This window comes from Amblyomma maculatum, chromosome 1 (genome assembly GCF_055883805.1).
Source record: "Amblyomma maculatum isolate TAMU_Amacu chromosome 1, ASM5588380v1, whole genome shotgun sequence".
Taxonomy (NCBI): Eukaryota; Metazoa; Arthropoda; class Arachnida; order Ixodida; family Ixodidae; genus Amblyomma; species Amblyomma maculatum.
The window spans coordinates 131,625,204-131,644,619 of NC_139344.1; the positions used below are offsets into that span (position 1 = coordinate 131,625,204).

Here is a 19,416-nt window from a genome sequence, read left to right on the forward strand (position 1 = left end):
ATATAAGCACATAAGGTGACCAAACGTGAGCTAGTTCATTTATGTCTGCACTCGTATAAAGCCTGGAAACTATAGTGCCAACATAAAATTGCCATTATGTCCTACTGACATACCTAACCTGGTGGACGCAATGGTAATGAAGGTAAAGTATGGTGGAGGAAATCATCACACCTAATGCTACAACCTACCTTGCTGATGATCACATCATGTTTTGGCTCTCGTATCCGAATGGTAGCCTTTCCTTCAGCACAAAATTTTGTGAAAAGTCCTTCAATATTGCCATCAACCTGCAAACGAAAGCTAAAGGTCAGTAAATAAGACAATAAAAAACTCACAGGACAGTTATTATTGTGTAACATGAAATTCACAAACCGCTTTACTCATATTTTCATTTCATGATATACATGAAGGAGAAGAACCTGAGAGCATGTATATGTTTATACATATTTAAAGAGGACTCCTTTAGGATTTCCACACACACTAATTCTTTGACTAGCACTCTGCTCCAGTCCACCTTACACAGCATGTGGCACGACCACAAATTTCAGGTGGCAAATTTCATAGCCAGCACCACAGATGGAGCATGCCACAATCCTCTGCTCTCACCATGCTTTCCATCCTCCTTCCAGGGAAACTACTCTCCAAATGGTACCTATGGTAGCCAGCCCCTGGTTGCGCATTCATCCCTCTTGTCATACCTTCCTCCTTCCGCAGGACCAACCTCCAGTTATATATCCCTCAACTCTCGCCGTACTCTTTCAAAGGTAATCGTCCTTTATGTGATCCTCGAGGCAACCCCTCTCAATCTGTTTATATTTATATTATCACCATACACTCTTTCTTTCACGGTCATCATCCAGAAGATAATTCCCATGGATCCCCTTTCTTGTTACATTTTTTTTCTCCTGCCATAACTTCCAATTTTAAAAGTAAACAACTTCCTCATGGTTTCGAACCCTGCAGACACATTCTTAAACTCTCATCATTCATGCCTCTTCCCATGGTAACCATCCTCTAGCTGCGCATTTCTCCTCTTTGGCCATAACTTCCTCCTTCCACAGTAACCACCGTGTTCTGCATTCCTCTGGTCTGGTGCATTGCCCTTTATCATTTTATAGCAACCACTTGCCGGTTATGCATTCCTATAGGAATGCATACAGATAATGCACAACCTACAGTTCCGCTACTTCTACTATGACGATAACACAAAACACAGACAATGGGTCTTTAAGCTCTACCGCCAAAATACTCTCCCAAAATTTTCTCTCCCCTTCCCTCAGTGACAGTGAAAGGCATCATTGCATACTATCGTTCCACAAGTACACCCATTCCCACATTTCTGGATCCACTGTGATCACATAACCACAGGCCGCGCATTTTAAAAGTGCCCAGCCCTTCAAATGCCCATGGCCCTAGTGGCTCAGGCTAACCTAAGATTATTTCTTTATTGGCCACAGGGTAAATAAACATGGAGGTTTTCAGTTGCAATGGCCACCATCACGTCTCTTGCATTACCTCATCTTCTAAGAACTTTATGAACAAGGAGGCATGCTAAGTACTTAAACAGGAAAACTTGAGGAACTGTAAATGTGCAAGACAAAATAGAGCTTTTTTTTTTCTTGCTGCACAGAGTACAAAAAGGCAGAAAAGATGTGCTACAGGAAGCAAACCTGCTGCTTTTCCGATCACCAATAAAATAAAAAAGAAACTGTCAATATGGTCCTTTCTTATAAGTACAGGACAAGAAATCTCCAGTATTTTCATTGTTATCAATGGTTCTTAAACTTCTTTCAACCCAGGTGCCTACTAGGCCATGCAGTAGTGCTTGTTTGATGCACCAGGAGCATCTAAGCCTCAGTAGGGCAATGATGATAGTCCCCCTCACCTTGAGTGTTATGGAGTGGCAACGATACAAAACTAGTCACACTGTATGGCTATGAAAACCTAATGGGCTGTAAATGTCTCACTAAGGGTGCCCATCCCTTGTGGCTATATGATACCACCACCAATAGATTTGACATCTGTAACACATACTTTTTAGTAGTACACCCTCTAACTTAATAAATGTTTTGAATCTAATGCCACCAGTTGCAAAGTGATTAAGTTCAAATGAATTGAATAAGTCTCTGAGCTCAAATTCAACATGCTACATCAAAAATGTGATTCACACAATGTAATCTGCATGTGGTAAAGAGAGAAGTGGCTGCCAGATATAAGCACAAAACTTGAAGACAAGGTACCACAATGCACTTCAGAGTAATATTATACTGCAGCATTTTGTGCTACCCCTAAAATAACTTCTGCCCAACTGCCCAACTAAACACCAAAACAGACTACTGCGATTCCTTAATCACTATAACATAAAGATGCATTTTCCGATTACATTTATCACTGCCTAGCACAACCTATCAGTTCTGAAAGCTGTGAAAAACAATGCAGTGCTCCTTGTTTATAATGTAGCTATCAACTGCACAAATGTACTAAGACCATATTTGAGGTCTAATGGGTGAAATACCCCCCCCCCCCCCTTTTCCTTTTACAATCTCTTCTTACAGTGAAATCTAACATGTAGCTCTCTTGTGCTGAAAAACAAATAACAAAGCAGCTGCCTGTGGTTTCACTGTCTGGCAGCAGGCAATAGAGTCCAACTTTGGCCACATGGACCCACTTACTGCATGGGACCGCCTCTTCTCCTTTCATGATGTATGTCACCATTAGCGCCGCGGTTGCCTTGTGTATCCCCCGGCACACAGCAAGACCTCTCGTTATCGTGAGATCCTATGGTGCCAGCTTTACACTCGCACATTTCCCAATCTTGCCTTCTGCCACCTCATCCACACAGCTATTTATCCCTCCTCAGCTTGTCACAAGTGGAGCTGTGTTTGCCCTTCAAAGGAGCAGTGGGAGACTGCCCTGCCCAACACAGCACCTGATCTTCAGGACTAGATCATGGATTGGGCTCAAAAGGTAGCAAGGCCTACCCAGCAGAGAACATCCCTCCCTCTCCCAATTCCCCTTTCCCTTATGGGATAAACTTACTCACTCACTTTGTTCGTTTCACAACAAAGAGAAACCTCCTAGCATTTTGCCTTTAGGAAGCTAGCTCTAGAAGAGCAAGAAGGGCAATTTGCTTGGAACACACAGCTCATAGAGTTGCTTACACTTTTAACTAGAGGGAAAGCTGAGGGCACTGCACTTCAGCCGCCATGGGCACGCTAAAAATCCTGGGCCGGTGCCCTACTTGGTGCAGGGCAGTCAGTTTTTCTCGGGTGCATGGAGTGGAGTTCCTATGACCTCTTTTTCATTATCATCATCTCAAGGAGACTACATAGACCGCAAAAGCCATAGTAGCGAAGGCTCAAAAGAAGACGTCACCAATAAGAGGTTTCTGTTTCCCGAAATGCCACTAAAAACTTTCTTAAATAATTGCGCAGCCATAAATATTTTCAAAACGTTTTTTCCTTTTCAAAGTGTGCCTATTATGCGCGAAATATTGGTATCTGTGCTGCTCAAAGCTAAGCCAATAGGAGAAAGAGCCATCGCTTATATTGGATAAATTTCACACTGACATGGGCTGTTTCTCTCTCATATTGCAATTTATAGTCCCAAAACTGAATGTTAGGTAATCATTTACGGTAGAACAATGTTTATATTAGTTTTGGCCAAAAGTTGTAGTTCTGCACTCGGTGCATGCTTTGGGCGCCTATGGGGGCTGAACTGGTCGTCCGGAAACTCCACGTAAACTTCCATAGGTGGCGACACAGCTTTCCCTCTAGGCAAGAGTAAGAAACTCTGACGCAGCTTACTGTTGCGCTGCTTCAGCATAATTTCACTAGAAATATCAACTTCTTTTCAGCTCTAGGACATGCATGTGACAGGTATTGGAATGATTGATGTCGAATAAACAGTTCTGGAAGCATAGCCTATGCTGACCATCATGCTGTTGAATCCATACAACGTTACCCAACCTACAGTTGTTCCTATATGGTAAACATCGTCCACAAGCTCTTATTCTTTGCAAGTCTTGCTGCCAGCGGCTTGCACAGACGAGCTGAAGGGGGCTTTCTGACCTTGGCTACATACTGGCTGTGGGAAATAAAATGCTCCCATGAGAAGACACAAAATGCAAACTGACCCAATTTTTTGGGAAATGTGTAACAAAGGATGTGCTAACTGGTCAGTAGGCAATAAAGACTCTCATGATCGATGCTGCGCCTACTTTTACTGGTCGAAGCATCGCGCATGCAGATATTTTCATACCATTCAGTTTTTCACCTGGGTGCTAGATGGCATAACGGTCACGTGAGGTGAACCGGCAAATGGCTTTACTTCATAGAAAGAGCTATATAGCTGATCACAAAAAGGGTCCAAAAATCAAGGAAGCAAATAGCACATAAACAAGAAAAATAATTATTGTGGAGATAAATACCTAGCTGGTGGTTATTAAAATCACATATCAATGTGCATTTGTTGAATGTAATTTTGTAATGAAGTGCTTTTTTTTTTTTACTTGAAGTCCTATTATCTCAAAATACAAATGACTCATTTTCTTGAGAGCTGCATGTGCTAGAAGCACTACTTTCGCCCAGTATCTAACAAATGCAAGAGAGAGTTAAATGAATTAGAAATATGGAAATTGATGCAGAGAATTTTGTTGCACAGGATGTTTATTGCCCATTTTGGCCTGTAAATAAAAAAAAAAAGGGAAGAATAGCAAACTTCTGCTAAGCAGCAACTCCAGTTCAGTAAAGAGAACATGGGTGCTAATAATGGTGATAGCACTCTGATGACGTTAAGCACAGCAGATCCCGAGAAAATGAGTCAAGATCGAATGTCTGCCAAGATATGTATATGAGTGGTATATGGCCTATCCTGTGCCCTTTTGAATGAGCAGCAAACTGCCTCACTGAAAGCCGCATAACACTTCTCAATTCGCTGCCAATACATGTCAGTCCGTTGAGAAGAAAGTAAACGCCTCCTGCATTTTGCTGACAGCCAGAAGTTGGCTAATTTTGCAAAGACGCTAGAAATGGCGTTTTAAAGCAGCCGTCTTGATTTTATACAATTAGAAATTCCCACCCCAGGCACACTTTCAGCACGAGCGTGCTGAATGTGGTTATGGTACCATGGAACCGTGCAATGTGGGAGCGTGGACCTTGGTTATGGATCATGGTTCAGACGCCAAAGAACCACTAGATTGTTCAAAAAGCGCGCCTGTTATCGTTGCCTAGCTGCACTTATTTCTGAGAGTGTTTTGTAGCTGCACTTGCTTCCAGATAAACAGATCATTTTGTTGCGCAGGTAAAGTCTAGCAATTTGTCAGTTCAATCGTATAGTTCAATTCACCCACGAGCGTAATCGTAGTGCAAGAGGCGAATTTTCGTTCGATGCAAGAACCTATATTTAAGACTGGTACAACCACTTCTGCGCCTCCGATAAAGAAAATCTACTACTTTTACTGATGGACCTCCCGCATTGTGCAAGTCTTTGCACGAGTCAGTTTCCTGTTTAGAATGAATGAGACTGCTGCATGCGAATGAACCAGTACCGCTAAAATAAAACAAGGATGATTTCCTGCGTTCGCTTAGTTTTCTTTTACAAAGTGACTAGAGCAAAAACTTGTCTGCTACGGACACGAGTGCACGTATGGGCGCTTGCATACGTCATTGACTTGCCTTGTATCGCGTTCCAGCTGAATTTTTCGCTGTGCAAATGAGCAAAAATGCGACGGGATTAGGCTTCTTTTCCTCCGGCTTGCGACACAGAGTGAGCACCGTGAAAGCGGCTTTTCTGCACCTTCCGCTGTGATTGTGATACTGCAGCGTTCGATAAACGATTTGGGTATCGCAACTCAGCCTCATCTTGAGAAAAACGCATAAGGACCACACTTGCAAAATACGATGCCAACAATTTTCTTGCAGCGCTGTCTGCACAGATTATTCCTTTAGTGCAATGAACTATTCTAGTTCACTGCACTTTGAGTGAGCTTTTAAAATTCGGTGCTGCTCAACAAAAACAGAAAGGCGCGCTTTGTTGTCAAGGTTACCAGATGCACTGTACCTAACTCTGCTGAAACCACTGAAACGACCAACACAATATATTATACCGCGTTTCAGTTTCACCATCTCCAACCAAGTAATCCAATAATCCAATGTTTTCGATCTTACGTTACGCTATGCAAAAAAAAAAAAAATATTGAAAGACGCTATGGTTTTTGGGAGAATATTTTTGCAGATCCTGAACATGTCCTGAACGTGCAGTCACGTGACACAAAAGTGACACTTTTGCATATAGTGAACTAGAATACTTTGCATGTACCCTTGCGTGTACTACCGACGTTTTTTTTTTTTTTTTAATATATTTTACTGGTGTAGTGAGAAAAGCGCTTGGCCGTCGGAGCGCGGCCAAGGTCTATGTACAATGGCGCGACTTCGAGCTGGAGAAGGGAGAGCATCTAGCCGTCCGCACTCAATAGCACGCACGCTTTCTTTTGTATTTTTTTTTTCCTATTAGTGGGGAACCAAGGAGTATTATGGTATTATATAACCTCCTTGTTCAGAACTAGGTCACTGTGATCTAGGCCTCTAGAGCAACATAAAAACGTTGGCCTAGATGCATTTTCAATATCATCATCATGATATTCGTAGGAGAGTCCATGTGTATAATCGGCGTCTTCCTTTGAATCGCTTTGAAAATGCGGGTTGCTTTATAATTCATTTCGAGTTGTGTAGGGAGATGATCTGGTATTAACGTCATTTATTTTCTGCAGTATGAGCGTGCCTACGTTGTCTACGTGCTCGTGAGCATCGTGAGCTTGCGATCCGTTGCGCGAACTGCTCGTGCCGCGCGCGCTTGCCTTCTGTGCCTGTGACAGCGGTGGTAGCTGTGACCTCCGAAACGAGGAAAGGTAAGCGGTGATCGAAAGAGTCCTTTTGGTTTGTAAAACGCCTGAAAGGACGCTGAGGACGCTCAAAACTCGATTCACCTGACACGAAATGACAGACTAAGGACGAGTCTCGCTTGTGAACGCGACCTCAGTCCAAGTTTTCTTTCAGTAACCTTTACCTGCACGTTTCCTCTCCTTTCCAGCTGTCTACATTTTATTATTATTATTTTTTTAAGTCGAGTTAAAGCATGCTGTGCCCACAGTAGAATGATTATTCGTCGCGAGGCAATTTACTGAATTGGTCTTGCGCTAGAGCGCCGACCGCTGGTGAGATGGATCGCCGGCTTTTTGGTCGTGCATGAGCACCTATATCTTTCAGGTTGAAAGCTCGAGAGAGCAACTGTCAGTCGCCTGCGAATGCTTTTTGTTCCGACCGCTACTCGCTCTTGAGCGTTGCTCACTTCTATAGCGTTCCATTTTAGTCTAGAGTGTTGCTCGTCGATTTAAGTCTGTAACCTTGCTCTTTACCTTAGCGTTCCCGCTAAGTCCAGATCGTTGCTTGTTGTAGCGTTTTCCGCTTAGTCCAAATGTTGCTGGTTACTATAGCATTTCCTTTAATGCAAGAACATATCAAGTGTTTGTTCACTTTGTAATTATCGGGACAAGTCGGCGAATCGCTAAAAACTGGTATCGCAATCTCGTGGAGCCCTTTTACTACCATGTAAATGGCGATCTCATTGTCAGCACGATAGTGCCTGAAGAGGAATGCAGGGTTCATTGTGCTGTATATATTTAGCAATAATGCAAGCAGCCATAAAACTACCTATACAAACAGCTACTTGGGTGCAACCATTCTTGTGGGTTTAGTTACTTTCAGTGTGCCTTGCAATTTTTTTTTTTAAATGCTGTCACATAAGGCAGGAGTTACAGGTTAAACCTTGCTTTTGACCCAAGTTGGCCTACGTGCCATAAAACCAAATGCAACATGTGGGATTTGCAACTGTGCTTTTTTTGCACGCGGTAGCCGAAGAGGCAGTGCAGTAGTTTAGAATGTTCAATTCTGGGAAACTGCAGGTTTCCTGATATTTATGGATCAGTGAGGCCATGCGAGCTGCCACCACTGGGCCTGAGGGCCAAGCTTCACTGGCCAGCTTGCCTTCATCAGGGCAAGAATGGTAAATCCAGATTTCTTTTAGACACTTTTTATGTGGTGTTAAAGTGTTGCTTGTGTCTGTTTTGCAGGTAGGAAAGTGGGTGGCTAGCTCACACTATTGGTTTTGACAAAGTTGTCTTTATTTTTATTTAAATAATCTTGCAATTTTATGTGGTTATGTGCACACTTATAAATGGGTTGCGGTGATGTCATAGTGGACACCATGTTTAGGGCAAGAAGGCTGGAGGAAGCCTGCTTGGTTTTCTAATCTGCTTATTGTCACCTTTTTCATCTTACAGTATGGAAGCTTAATGGCTGGTATGCCCAGTATTTTATGTTGCATGCATCTTAAAGATGTCATGCTCAGCTTGTTGCTGTAGTGAATTGGTACTGAAACACCACAATGTACATTTCATTCTGAAATATATTGTTTCAGGTAATTTTACACACACGAGACCTAATGTATGAAGATATACTTGCCATTCGGCTGCACAAATTCAAGCCTGAAAATTTGTTCATTGTATTGTGCTGCCCATTAGACCTTCAGTGCAAATGTAACTTGGGCCACACAAAGTTTGCATCAAGTTGTCTTTAAATGGGTGGCAAAACTGTACATAAATACTTGAATAGTGACTGAAGTGAACATGTGTGGAGTGATGCTTTGCATAACCCCTTTTTATATTCATATTCTTTTGTTTTTTGGTCTCTTCTCTCTAGAAAGCTTCATGTGGAAGTTGTGAGGAGCTTATGAGCAAGAAGCCACACTAAGTTAACTGTTGTTAACCACAGTTCTTTAAAGGCCAGCTGAAGAAATTCTGGAATTTGATTTTTTTTAAACTTAAATGCATGAAAGCTGGAGGTGAAGCATGCGAATCCTTTTTGTGTTAGTGTTTGAAGTGGTGTTACAATTAGTGAATAAAGTTGCATTCAGCCTTCTTTAGACCACACAGTGGCAGGTAGGGAGCCCGGCGCCGCCATTTACAGCAGCGGTACGTTTTGCAACGCAGAAATGTTTGCTTGGAGAAAGTATACTAATGCCACTAAAGTTCAAGGCCATGAAATATTTTTTTGGCCCGCTGGGACACTGCATGGCAGGTTGTGGGCAAAAGCAATGAGCATCTGAACATTGCAAACATTGATGTCCAATGTTTTAGGGAATCCCCCAAGGTGAAGTAGATTTGTAATCAGGGACCAATTACTCATTAACATCCACCAAAGCACACCCTACAGCTACAAAGGAACGCTATGCAGCTTTCTCAGAAACTTTGCCGGTAAAGAAAAACTTACCCTGGTCCAAAGCTTGAACACCAAACCCCACCAGCTGTCCAGGGCAGTTGCTTCATCATCTGAGCTAACCAGGACAGCCAGCAGATCAGATGGCAGGGTGAGGGCAAATTAGTCTAACTCAAAGTGGGAATGGCATTGGTTCGATGTTTAGGGTAATCCCTTATCTACAAAGTTCCTGACAGCAGCTTTAAAACAGTTTCTGGGAATGATGTATAGCTTCCCTTGGTAGCCGTATGGCTAGGCTAGTGTGGATGCTAATGAGTAATTTTTACCTTATTATTGATGTCGTCTAATTTCTTCGTACTTCTCGGATGCTCTGAGAAGCCAGGAGATTGCTGCTATTTTATTTGAGGTCACATCATTACTTTGTTTTAGGGGAGAACAACTTGTTATGCTTAATCTTCAAGCTTCATACATTTGGGCCTTGTTGAATTCTAAAAAAAAAAAAGTTTCAGCTTCCTTTTAAAGGCCATATCCATCACCTTGGCTGGTGTAATGCTTCTAATTTGTGCATTGTTACTTAAGCAAACAGCAGTAATAGGTGATGAAAATTGGATGGCTTGTATTTTTGCCCTATTTGCAAAATACGCAGTCACTGAGATAAATCCTGAAAATGAAAACGAGATAGAAGTGTTTGCTAGTAATTAAACTGCTATCAGCAGTTATGTAAACAAGCCTTAAAATGAGTTGTATGTTCCAGTTACAGTATCCTTATTGCTCCTACAACCTTTGTTTGCAGTTCATGCCAGTCTGAAACAAGTGATAATCATGGCTTTTTAAAATCAAGATCTGAACCTTGTTCACAATGTACCCCTCAGGTGAGTTGGCTGGTTAGGTCTAGGTGTGCTGCTTAAGCATTTTTTTTCTTTTGCTTCCTAATGGTTTCAACATTCTTATTGTGCAGCTTCGAACACCAACCAAGGACAAGCGGCCTGTTCTAGGGAGGCAGGCTGGTTTGCAGTGTGGCCAGCTAGAGACTCCAGTAGCACAGTGTCCTTTGCCCTTGGAGCTGGAGAGGCCTCTGTGAGTAGCGCTTCTGCTGTCAGTGCTAGCTACTAATGCTTTGGTCTGGACGATGTGCCAGGCACGAGTAGGTGGCACGCACTTTACTGGTTAGTGTCATTTGTTTCTTGCGTCGGTTTGCTTGGGTATGTATAGGCATGCAGCTTTCCAAGTGCAGCAAGGACCAACATAGAATAAATGTTTTTGCTTTATGTAAACAAAAAGTTGGCAGAAAGTTGAAATCATGATTTCATCAGTGTCTCAAAGTACTGCAGTGTCTCATGCTTAGTATCTGTAAACTGACTTGCAACGTTATATGCGAACCGTGAAATGCCTCTCTCATCGAACCGCTCACTTATTCGCGCTAAAGCTTGTTGCATAGATATAATACGACCGTCTGTATTTTGCAGTGTCACATTTGAATGGTGTGCTTACCTGATTTAGTCATAATTAATTAGAAATTTATCTCATCTGCAGCCGTGGTGACATCAAAGCAAGCAGCTTTCGCATAAACTGACCTGGGGCCGCAATACAGAACTCGCTCTAAAGTTAGAGCGTGACACCAGAATGACACCATGAAGGTGTCATTGCACGACAAAATGCAGTATCAACCAATGACTAGCTGGTTGCCGCCCCACATCATACATGTCAAGAAGTAGTTTTGCTGACTTTTTTGCATATATGCAGTGTATAAAATAATTAATACTTGTTTTTTCTTTTTTTTTTTTTTCCAAGAATGTGTTTCAAATTTAATACCATCAAATAGAACAAGAAGCAGCTAGATTTTCGCATTTGCCTCTTGGGTAACTCATGCTGCCACAAGGGCGCGCTGGCAGAGGTAAACTTATACATAGCGGCCCTCAGTAAAACAGCTGATTCTACGGCTTACCTTAACTTTGCAAGGGAGGGATTTAACTGATAGAAGCACGTTATGGTTTGCGTTTGGCATTGAAAAAGTCAGTACAATAGAAAATAGAATTTTCAAAGGCATCGTTAGTGTAGGTCGTTAGTGCCCTGGCCACCTTTTTAACTGTAGCAGGTAGAGCTCCAAGGTTTTTCATTTTTCTGTCATACTGGTTACAAACATACTCATGATTTGTTGTTAATGAAACTGTTGCTGCTTTTGCTAGCTCACAGGGACGAAGGTTCCCTGAAAATGCACAGTATTGCTCAATGCCAAACACCGTACACAATCATGTGACCACTCCAGGCACATAGCTGGGACTGTGTTCCTTGTGCTAACTTCGCTTTTGGAAGGGGTCGACAAACATGCTGTGGGTCGTACATAAGACAGATATTCTCGGGATGCTTGCCACAGACGTGCTGCACAACAAGGTGCTTGCATCTATGCCAACATTTTTCTCAAACCTTGGAAGTGCCTATAACCCTGCCAAAATTAAAACACAATGGTCGCCCACTCATGTGTGGTGGCAGTGCTTAAAGCAAAGGCAGCAATTGCAAAAGCTGTTAGTGAACAAGCTAGTACTGATTATCCACACTGGCACCAATGTAATCGCCAGTAATTTTTAATGCAGGAATGCATTTAAAGGAGTATAAACACCAATTTTTGAAGCGTCTGAATGAATACGATTGCTTTCCTGGTTATACAGAGATGCTCCCCAAGCCATCCCAACTTCTCATGTCACAAAGATATTTTAATTTGATTTTAAATACAAGCCAGGAAAATACTCCATTTTTCAAAGCCCTTCGACAGTGACATCTCTATGACGAAAACGTGTGCATAGGTAAATAACATGATGTCATAAAAAAACTGACATGGAGTCAGCAAAGCAAAGAGCAGTGACCAGGATAGCTCACCGTGTCTACACCATGTCTGCATCCCTGGGCATGGCTGGAGTCTAACGGCAGCCGCGCTGCCGCCGCTTGCGGCCGTGCCGTGGGAAAGTTCTGCTCTTCTGCTCGCTTGACTCAGTGGCCTTTCACACTGTCTTCATTGGCCTGTGTTAGTTACTTCACCTGGTGTTGATTTTGCGGTCTGCATGTTTTTCAAGCTTAAAGATTGGGTATACGTTGTGTGCCCACGCGAACACACTGATTGGACTTCGAAAAGGGGAAGCAGTATTTACTCTTTCCATTTTCAAGTGTTCAAATGAGAAGCTCAACAATACCCCGTACTCACCAGTCTTCTTCTGGGTCCACCAGAGTTCTACCGCCACTGTTTTTTACAGCTGCAGAAATAGAGTACAGAGCAATCCTATTATCGTAGCCGAGCGCTTCTAAACGCAGCAGCATGCCTTTATTTTCGCTATTACTCTCTTAGCGCCTCCAGCTGCGGCAGCCTCAGCCGTCCTACCAAGATAGTGGTTCAACAGCCACTAGGCGGCGCTGGCGGTACGCGAAAAACAATGGCGCAGGTTCCCTATACGTCACTAGGCCTAGCTAGTTTCACATAGTAGCGGCAGCAGATGTCGCTTCGGAACGGGCTAATGCTGTAATAAACGTTGGACTTTTGCACGACGCCTTCAGCAGTGGAGCTAGCCGATGCCAGGCGTGTCGCATCGGGTAGCAGCAGCTGCAAAGTGACTGTGGGAAAAAAAGCATGCTCGTATTGTAATCACTTCTACCAGCACCTAAGTATTAGCCAAACAATATTTCCAATTTAATCCTTATTGATAGTCTTTCGTACAAGGAGTTGTGTAAGTGAATAAACAGCAATCTGCAATAGGTTACCGATAGAGGAGGCTAGGTGGCCGTTATGGTTTTGGAGCCAATTGCGGCGGCCACAGCTTTAATGCCCAGATTGCCTTGATAGCGCCAGATGGTGCCACATGCTTGGACAGCGGCACGCAGGCCTGCCGTGTTGGGACCAATCAGTGCGTGAGCACGGGAGCTGCACAGTAGCAGGTCTAGTAGTAGCAGGCCTCGGTGGCTGATCGCGCCATGCTATAATTCTGTCTACTAAAGCATTTTTTTTTAAATGCCAGCTTGGCTCACAGCACTGGTAAAATGGGCTGGCAGAGCAGAATCTTCTCGGTAATCAGTTCCTTTGTTCAACATGTCCTACCAGTTGACATTTCCTGGACGCTAAACGACCAATCCTTCATGGCTGCTGTTGATTCCTGCTAGCCACTGTATTCCTGCTTCATCGCTTGAGTCGCTGTTGAGTGGGTCAGAATCAAAATGCCTGGCAGTGTCAGTAACGTCCGTGCTTTTGGGCGAAACAGCGTCGCAGTACTAATAATACTATGTTGAAACGCTTTTCTTGCACATGCGATCACAAGCAGACAAAAAAACTCCCCCTGTATCCATGATTGAATTCTGTGCTTACATGATCGCCAGCCTTGTCAGGAGGGGGCACTCGTATAGCGTTCTCGCATCTTTGAAGTCATCGCGCGCTCGTGCTTGGAGAGATCGAAGCCGAAAGTGGTCCTGACAAATGCCCCAATAAACTGTCTTCATGCACGATCTGCTTGGGGTCACAACTGTTGATAACCCACTTCATGCCCCTATCAGAAGTGTATCTTGTATTGATTATAGTGCACAACAAGGCGATGTAACCAGCATGAACTATGTGTGTTACTTCAGTTATCATATAGTACCACCACTCGCCATCCTGTGCGATAGCGCAACAACACACATGTGATTAAAACTAAGTTTCCTCGCAGTCTGTACTTCATTTATGGCAATAGAATATGGGCCGGCACGCATGCATTCCTGCAGTAGAATAATCGATATATATAATAATTTATATATATGTAATTTTTTTTTTGTTTCTCTACCTCATCCTAATTTAATGTCACCACTGCAGTGGCTCAATATTTTCGGTGTTTTGATGTTGAGTCTGGTTTTGTGCGAAATTTTTGTCATGAAGGCTGCATTTCGATGGACGCAAAATGCAAAAATAAACTGTGGTGTGTGAATGCATGTTAGAATTCCAAATGATTGAAATTGTTTCTATTGTCCACTACAGTTCACGGCTACATACTACGCTCATTGAATATATTCATGTCCTGTGCTTTGTTTGCTCAAGGCATGGATTTTGTTGGTATAGTTGACATCTGCACCGTTGGTGTGTAGAGATCCAGATTGGTCGAAAAGGTTTGACGTCACATGTGGAGCAGCCCAACTGAAAAGTAAACGAATTGTGCTGAAAGGAAAATTTACGTAGGATGAAATGGGCATCAAGCTCTGAATAAGCGTTTAGGTCCCGAGTCACATGACTCCCAGGCCACGCAGGCACATTTGTAAGGTTTGGTCAAAACAGCTTTATATTAATGTTGTGTGGTCTTTCAGATAATGTAGCTTATTACATTATGCCAATTCTGTGGTCTTTCACAGAACTTAGTTCGAAATTGCATGCTAATGAGTGTGCATAAGATTAGAAGGATGCTAATTAAGGGAGTGGTGATTAGATGAGTAGCAAAGTACATATCGTTGAGGGATGAGTGTATGCAAACGAGGATTTGCAAGAGGACCCACTGATTAATGCTGTCTTGTCATATCCTTAAGGCAGAGCTTAAGTGTCGTCCGATTTTTTTTTGTGCCAGACTTCCTTTATTTAATTCTTCATGGTATGCTGCATAGTGTATACAACTTTTAACATTGCAGTGCTGGCTAAAAAAAAACTGGTTTTTGCTTCACAGCGTTTGCCCAGTCCACTTTTTTCTACTGTTAAGCATTGCATTGCTTTTCAGTTTTGTCCATCTGCGTTCATAAACCGAGGGTGTTGTTAGAGTTGCTATGGATGGCTTAAATGTGTGTGTCATTTAATTTATAAACAAAGCATTTTAATGATCTGAGTTGTGCTTAAGCGTTTCACAAGTTTGTTACGTGTGCAACAGATCTGTTTCTAGCGTTGTGCAGGTAATGTGGCATCAACATGGACACTCTATGCTAATGCTACATGCTTTTCCTGCAAGTTGTTTACCTTTACTGCTGTGTAAATGGAAGTGTGTTCAGAAAGTAGATATCGGGTTCAATTTTATGTTTGTGACTGTTCACTTGCCAAGTAGCTGTAGTACTATATCAACTGTGCTGTGGAATGCTGCAAGGGGTGGGTACAGTCTCCAGTGCCTTTGTGTACTCTTGTGTGCTCTAGGCAGTAAAGATTAAAATTATATGACAGTGTGTGGTCCTGTGGTAGAAAGCATGCTTTCAAATTGCCTGTAGGTCTTGGGGACACTGTGCACTTGCTGTCAGTCGTCATGTCTGGACCCTTACAGATGCAGCGAGGTGTGCGTTGTTTACGGGGAGGCCCACCCCTCCAGTGCTCTATGCAAGGGGGAGGCAGACTGTGCAGTTGCTTCTGTGTCTTTCTTGAAATGTCAAGCAAAACCCTAGGACTCTCTCTACTGACCAGAAAGGCCAAATGCTTGAAGTCACTGTGCAGGTATCATTTCTGTTGTGAAAGCAGATGGAAATTATTGATGAAATCCATACTGTGGATTTTGAACAAGAAGGGGGTGAGATAGGAGTTAAAAGTGGAGTGGGCTGAAGGTGCTGCATTACCTGCCCCAGGTTTAGCAAGGGCTGTCTGCAAGCTTTCTGCCCAAGGTGACACTGTTGCTTCTTTGCTTGTGACAGTTCATAATCTGGTGTCTGGAAAATAGAACATGGATACAGGGTTTTATTATTAGGAAAGTGCGTGGAATTTATCTTTTTCTGTAAAGATGTCTCCTACCCTGTCTGCCTGCCTTCACTGAAACAAATGCACATATTAGGTTATTACACACTGCCTCTTATTAAGGTCGAGCAGCAAGTACTTGCATCTGGTTCAGAATGAAAAGATGTAAAGTTTTCTGCTAAGGAAGGATAGCCATGTACTGAATTCCTAGAAATTAAATTCCAGGCAAGCCCCCTTTAAGGTAAAGCTGACAATTCACTTCACAAATGTGTGTTAATTCCGGAAATATAGCTGTGCTGCATGGGATACTGAAACATTATTGAGCTTGAGTGATTCAAAAATGGATGGCAGGATTTATGTCTGGGAAATATGACCGTACTGGTAGCCCTCTGAGATATGTAAAGATTTTGGCTGACTTTTATCAATGTTTGGGCATAAGTGTCTGAATTTAAAGCTTTTTCACTGGTTTTTTGTGGGTGTGACTGGCTTGAGGGGAGAAAGAAAACCAACACGAGTTGAAGGGAGCTTGAGGTTCAAGCAAATATTTTGACAAGAGGACTTGCCTTCTCCTGTGGTTTAGTAGAGAATGTATATCACAGATTGATATCTGTGCTATAGATCCTCTCACTTAGGTAGTACAAACCTGAGAACCTAGGTGCCATATCAGGGTACTCGCTCTTTTCCTAAAAAAAAAAGTTCCTTTTAGCATTGGACTGCTGAGCTGAGCAACCCTTATTTGAGCCTGACTGTGGTGGCCATTTTCCTACCGAGGCATCACATAAAGTGGCTTGTGTACTGTACAGTCAGTGCTCATTAAAAAACTCCAGGTAGGCGAAGTTATCTGGAGCCCTCTACTGTACTACGACATTCCTTATAGTCAACTTAAAGGGGTCGTGAAACGTTTTCCGGAAATTTTCCACGGCTTGGTTAAATGGAATCCTTATCCTGCATCATATAATATACCGCGATTCGTTTCATCGCCCGCGTTGATTTAATAGCGACAAAAACAGAATTTCGGTTTCCTAGCGCGCGTCCTCCTCAACTCAACAGATACGTCATAGCGCTAAGCCAATGAGAAGCTCTCGTTGCCGGAGCCTGCTGAACTAAAGTTTACCGAGCTCGGTGTATTTTAGAGGTTTTAATTGTGCCCTACTCTACGCCCACACAGGGTTTCTTTAATATGGCCGACGCCTAGGTTCCTCTGTGGGTTCCAGCGTCGCTGTGCTGCTATAGTGAACTAGAATATAGTCGCTACTGTTAAAACATGGTTACATCGTGGGCTTTGAGCCTTACGCCGAATCAACTTTTCGGGTGCCAGGTCGGCGAAGATGGAGCCTGCGAGCGACCGGTACAGTAACACTTGTGTCGAGAGGCCGCGGTAACCGCAGCACAACTCCGGCTTGCAGAAGCCCCGATCGTCAGCCTCCCGATCCCAGCCGTTTCGGAACTACGCATTGGTATGTATGTCCGAGTCTTGCATCCTAGCCTACGTTTGACCGTTGCGAGAGTGCGCAATCGCTAACCGAAGCTTTCGAACAGGTGCAGCTGCGGGCGGTGCGTGCCGATGCCGACTGCTCTTGAGAGCATCTGGCGAGATCCCGGCGGCGACTACGTAGTTGAAGCAGCCGTCTGGGTGTTACAGATCATCCGCATTTACTCCAAATGCTTCTTGATCATGGACTGCTATTCGAGAACACAAGGTAAAAATCTTGAGCGAAAGGCGACATAACTTGAACAAGCGGCCACCTGTTTTTCATTTTCTCGAGCAAGAAATGCTGTAATGAAATCTATTGCGGAAGGCAGTGTTAATAAAAGAAAGCTTCCCCTTTAACGTTGCTTACTTGCGATCATCTACACTGCCTACAGTGTCGATATTGCGCCACGTTAGCGCGTACACAACATCGCTGGTTTTCATATTTTTGTTTTCGTAGAAGGTGCGCATGAGCATGACGTTTCACCATGCAAATTACTGGTTTGCTTAATTCCATGCACGAGTAAATGAGAAAACACGCATCATCTGATAGTGTGAACTTGCTAAATGGAAAGGGCATGCACTTTGATGTGAAGTAACGGCAAAAAAAAAAAAAAAAAAAAAAAAAAAAAAAAAAAAAAAGCTTTGTCCGGACGCATTTCCTTGTTTTATTAGCCAGGTATGACCTTCAACAAGTGCAGCACTTCAAAAAATGAATACATAAGGAATGCCACAAAAAATGCAGTAAATAAGTACAAAAACAATCTCATATTGGAGAACTCTGTGCTAAGTGAAATTGCATGCTGTGAAGTAGCCTGTCTGCTGCAGAAGCCGTGGGAAAATGCACTAAAAAACGACACAGAAGAGAAGAACACACAGAGCAGGACTTGCTTCTGCAGACGATCACTAACTAGCCCGGCAACTCTTGTTATAGCCTGTCCCCACTTGCTGCCAGAACAATCGCCATACCAGCACTCAAAGTTTTATTTGCTAGTTTTTTTTTTACCCACTTGCATTAGGTGAGTGTTGTATAGTGTGCAAATATAATTAAAAAAGTTGTCCGACTTCACTGATACCATCATCAACACCTCCACACAGTAAACCTCTCCAAAATGTTTTGACACTGACATTTTACATGTGCTGGAATGTGACAACCAAAAAAAAAAAAAAGAAAGACGGTCTTCCAAAGGCCAGTACACCGAAACTTCCACAGCTTGAGTAAGTGTTGGAAATTTTACAGTTAGCAAATGAAGTTATAGAGTAGTTTTGCGGCACTTGCAGAAAGTTTGGCACGTGGCGTGTTGTGGGAAAACAACTGAGAGCCGTTGACAGAAGTGGACTTATGCCTCCTTCGAATAGAATGACTCCATGCACAGAGCTGCTTAATGCATAAGTCACATATTTAACATCTTCGTGCTATGCAGATGATATCAGCGTGGACATTGACATCGGCCACAACACTAGTATAAAGGGTGTAAGACGACTATCAGGTTTTGTCAGTCAAAAGCTGCATTGCCTTCAGGCATTATTTTGCTGCAGTAGCAAATTGTGATTGCACTGGAGTTCTAATATTTGGTGGGTCTCATTCTCTCTCAATCACCTGCAGCAGAATTCAAAGTTTGCCATACTTCCAGGAGAATAAATTGACAGTGAAAGTTACACTGTACAGCTTCTGTTAGACGGGAATTAATTGTACAGATGCATGAATAACTTTCAAATTTGTAAAAGACCTAAACCATATTTTCATTTTGCTATGCTGAAAAGTGAATATTGCTTTTTCTCTTGTCAACAGGAGGCACCGCTACATCTGCTACAGCCAGCTTGCGCACTGACTTGGGGAAGCCTCGGCAGACATCACAGTAAAGTCCTCCCTATCTCTGATGCAAGCCAAATAAGGGAAAGGTTTCTATCTGACAGTTACACTGGTTTCCAGTTTGCACAAGGTTTGTAGAGTCATCACCTTATTCATTCTGAAACAAGCCAGAAAACATGAGAAGAGAGAATTGCAGAACAGCTGGACTAATAACTAGAAT

General features: G+C 42.9%; 2 protein-coding genes across 4 annotated transcripts in view; one reads left to right on the plus strand and one right to left on the minus strand.

Annotated features, from left to right (window-relative positions):
- Positions 1-6,066, minus strand: part of Lrr47 (Leucine-rich repeat 47) — a 55,775-nt gene extending 49,709 nt beyond the window's left edge. The window contains exons 1-2 of the mRNA XM_084589004.1: positions 5,676-6,066; positions 189-287 (exon numbers count right to left, since the gene is read on the minus strand). Coding sequence (XP_084445130.1) covers positions 189-287; positions 5,676-5,861 — 285 coding nt within the window. The 5' untranslated portion in view covers positions 5,862-6,066. The remainder of the gene's footprint in view (positions 1-188; positions 288-5,675) is intronic.
- Positions 6,067-6,640: 574 nt separating this feature from the next.
- Positions 6,641-19,416, plus strand: part of LOC146203933 (dual specificity protein kinase Ttk-like) — a 78,463-nt gene continuing 65,687 nt past the window's right edge. For 2 of the 3 annotated variants that reach the window (XM_084589007.1, XM_084589005.1), the window contains exons 1-4: positions 6,641-6,907; positions 7,961-8,061; positions 10,066-10,144; positions 10,231-10,349. In XM_084589007.1, coding sequence (XP_084445133.1) covers positions 7,991-8,061; positions 10,066-10,144; positions 10,231-10,349 — 269 coding nt within the window. In that variant the 5' untranslated portion in view covers positions 6,641-6,907; positions 7,961-7,990. The remainder of the gene's footprint in view (positions 6,908-7,960; positions 8,062-10,065; positions 10,145-10,230; positions 10,350-19,416) is intronic. The other variant, XM_084589006.1, reaches the window with a different exon arrangement.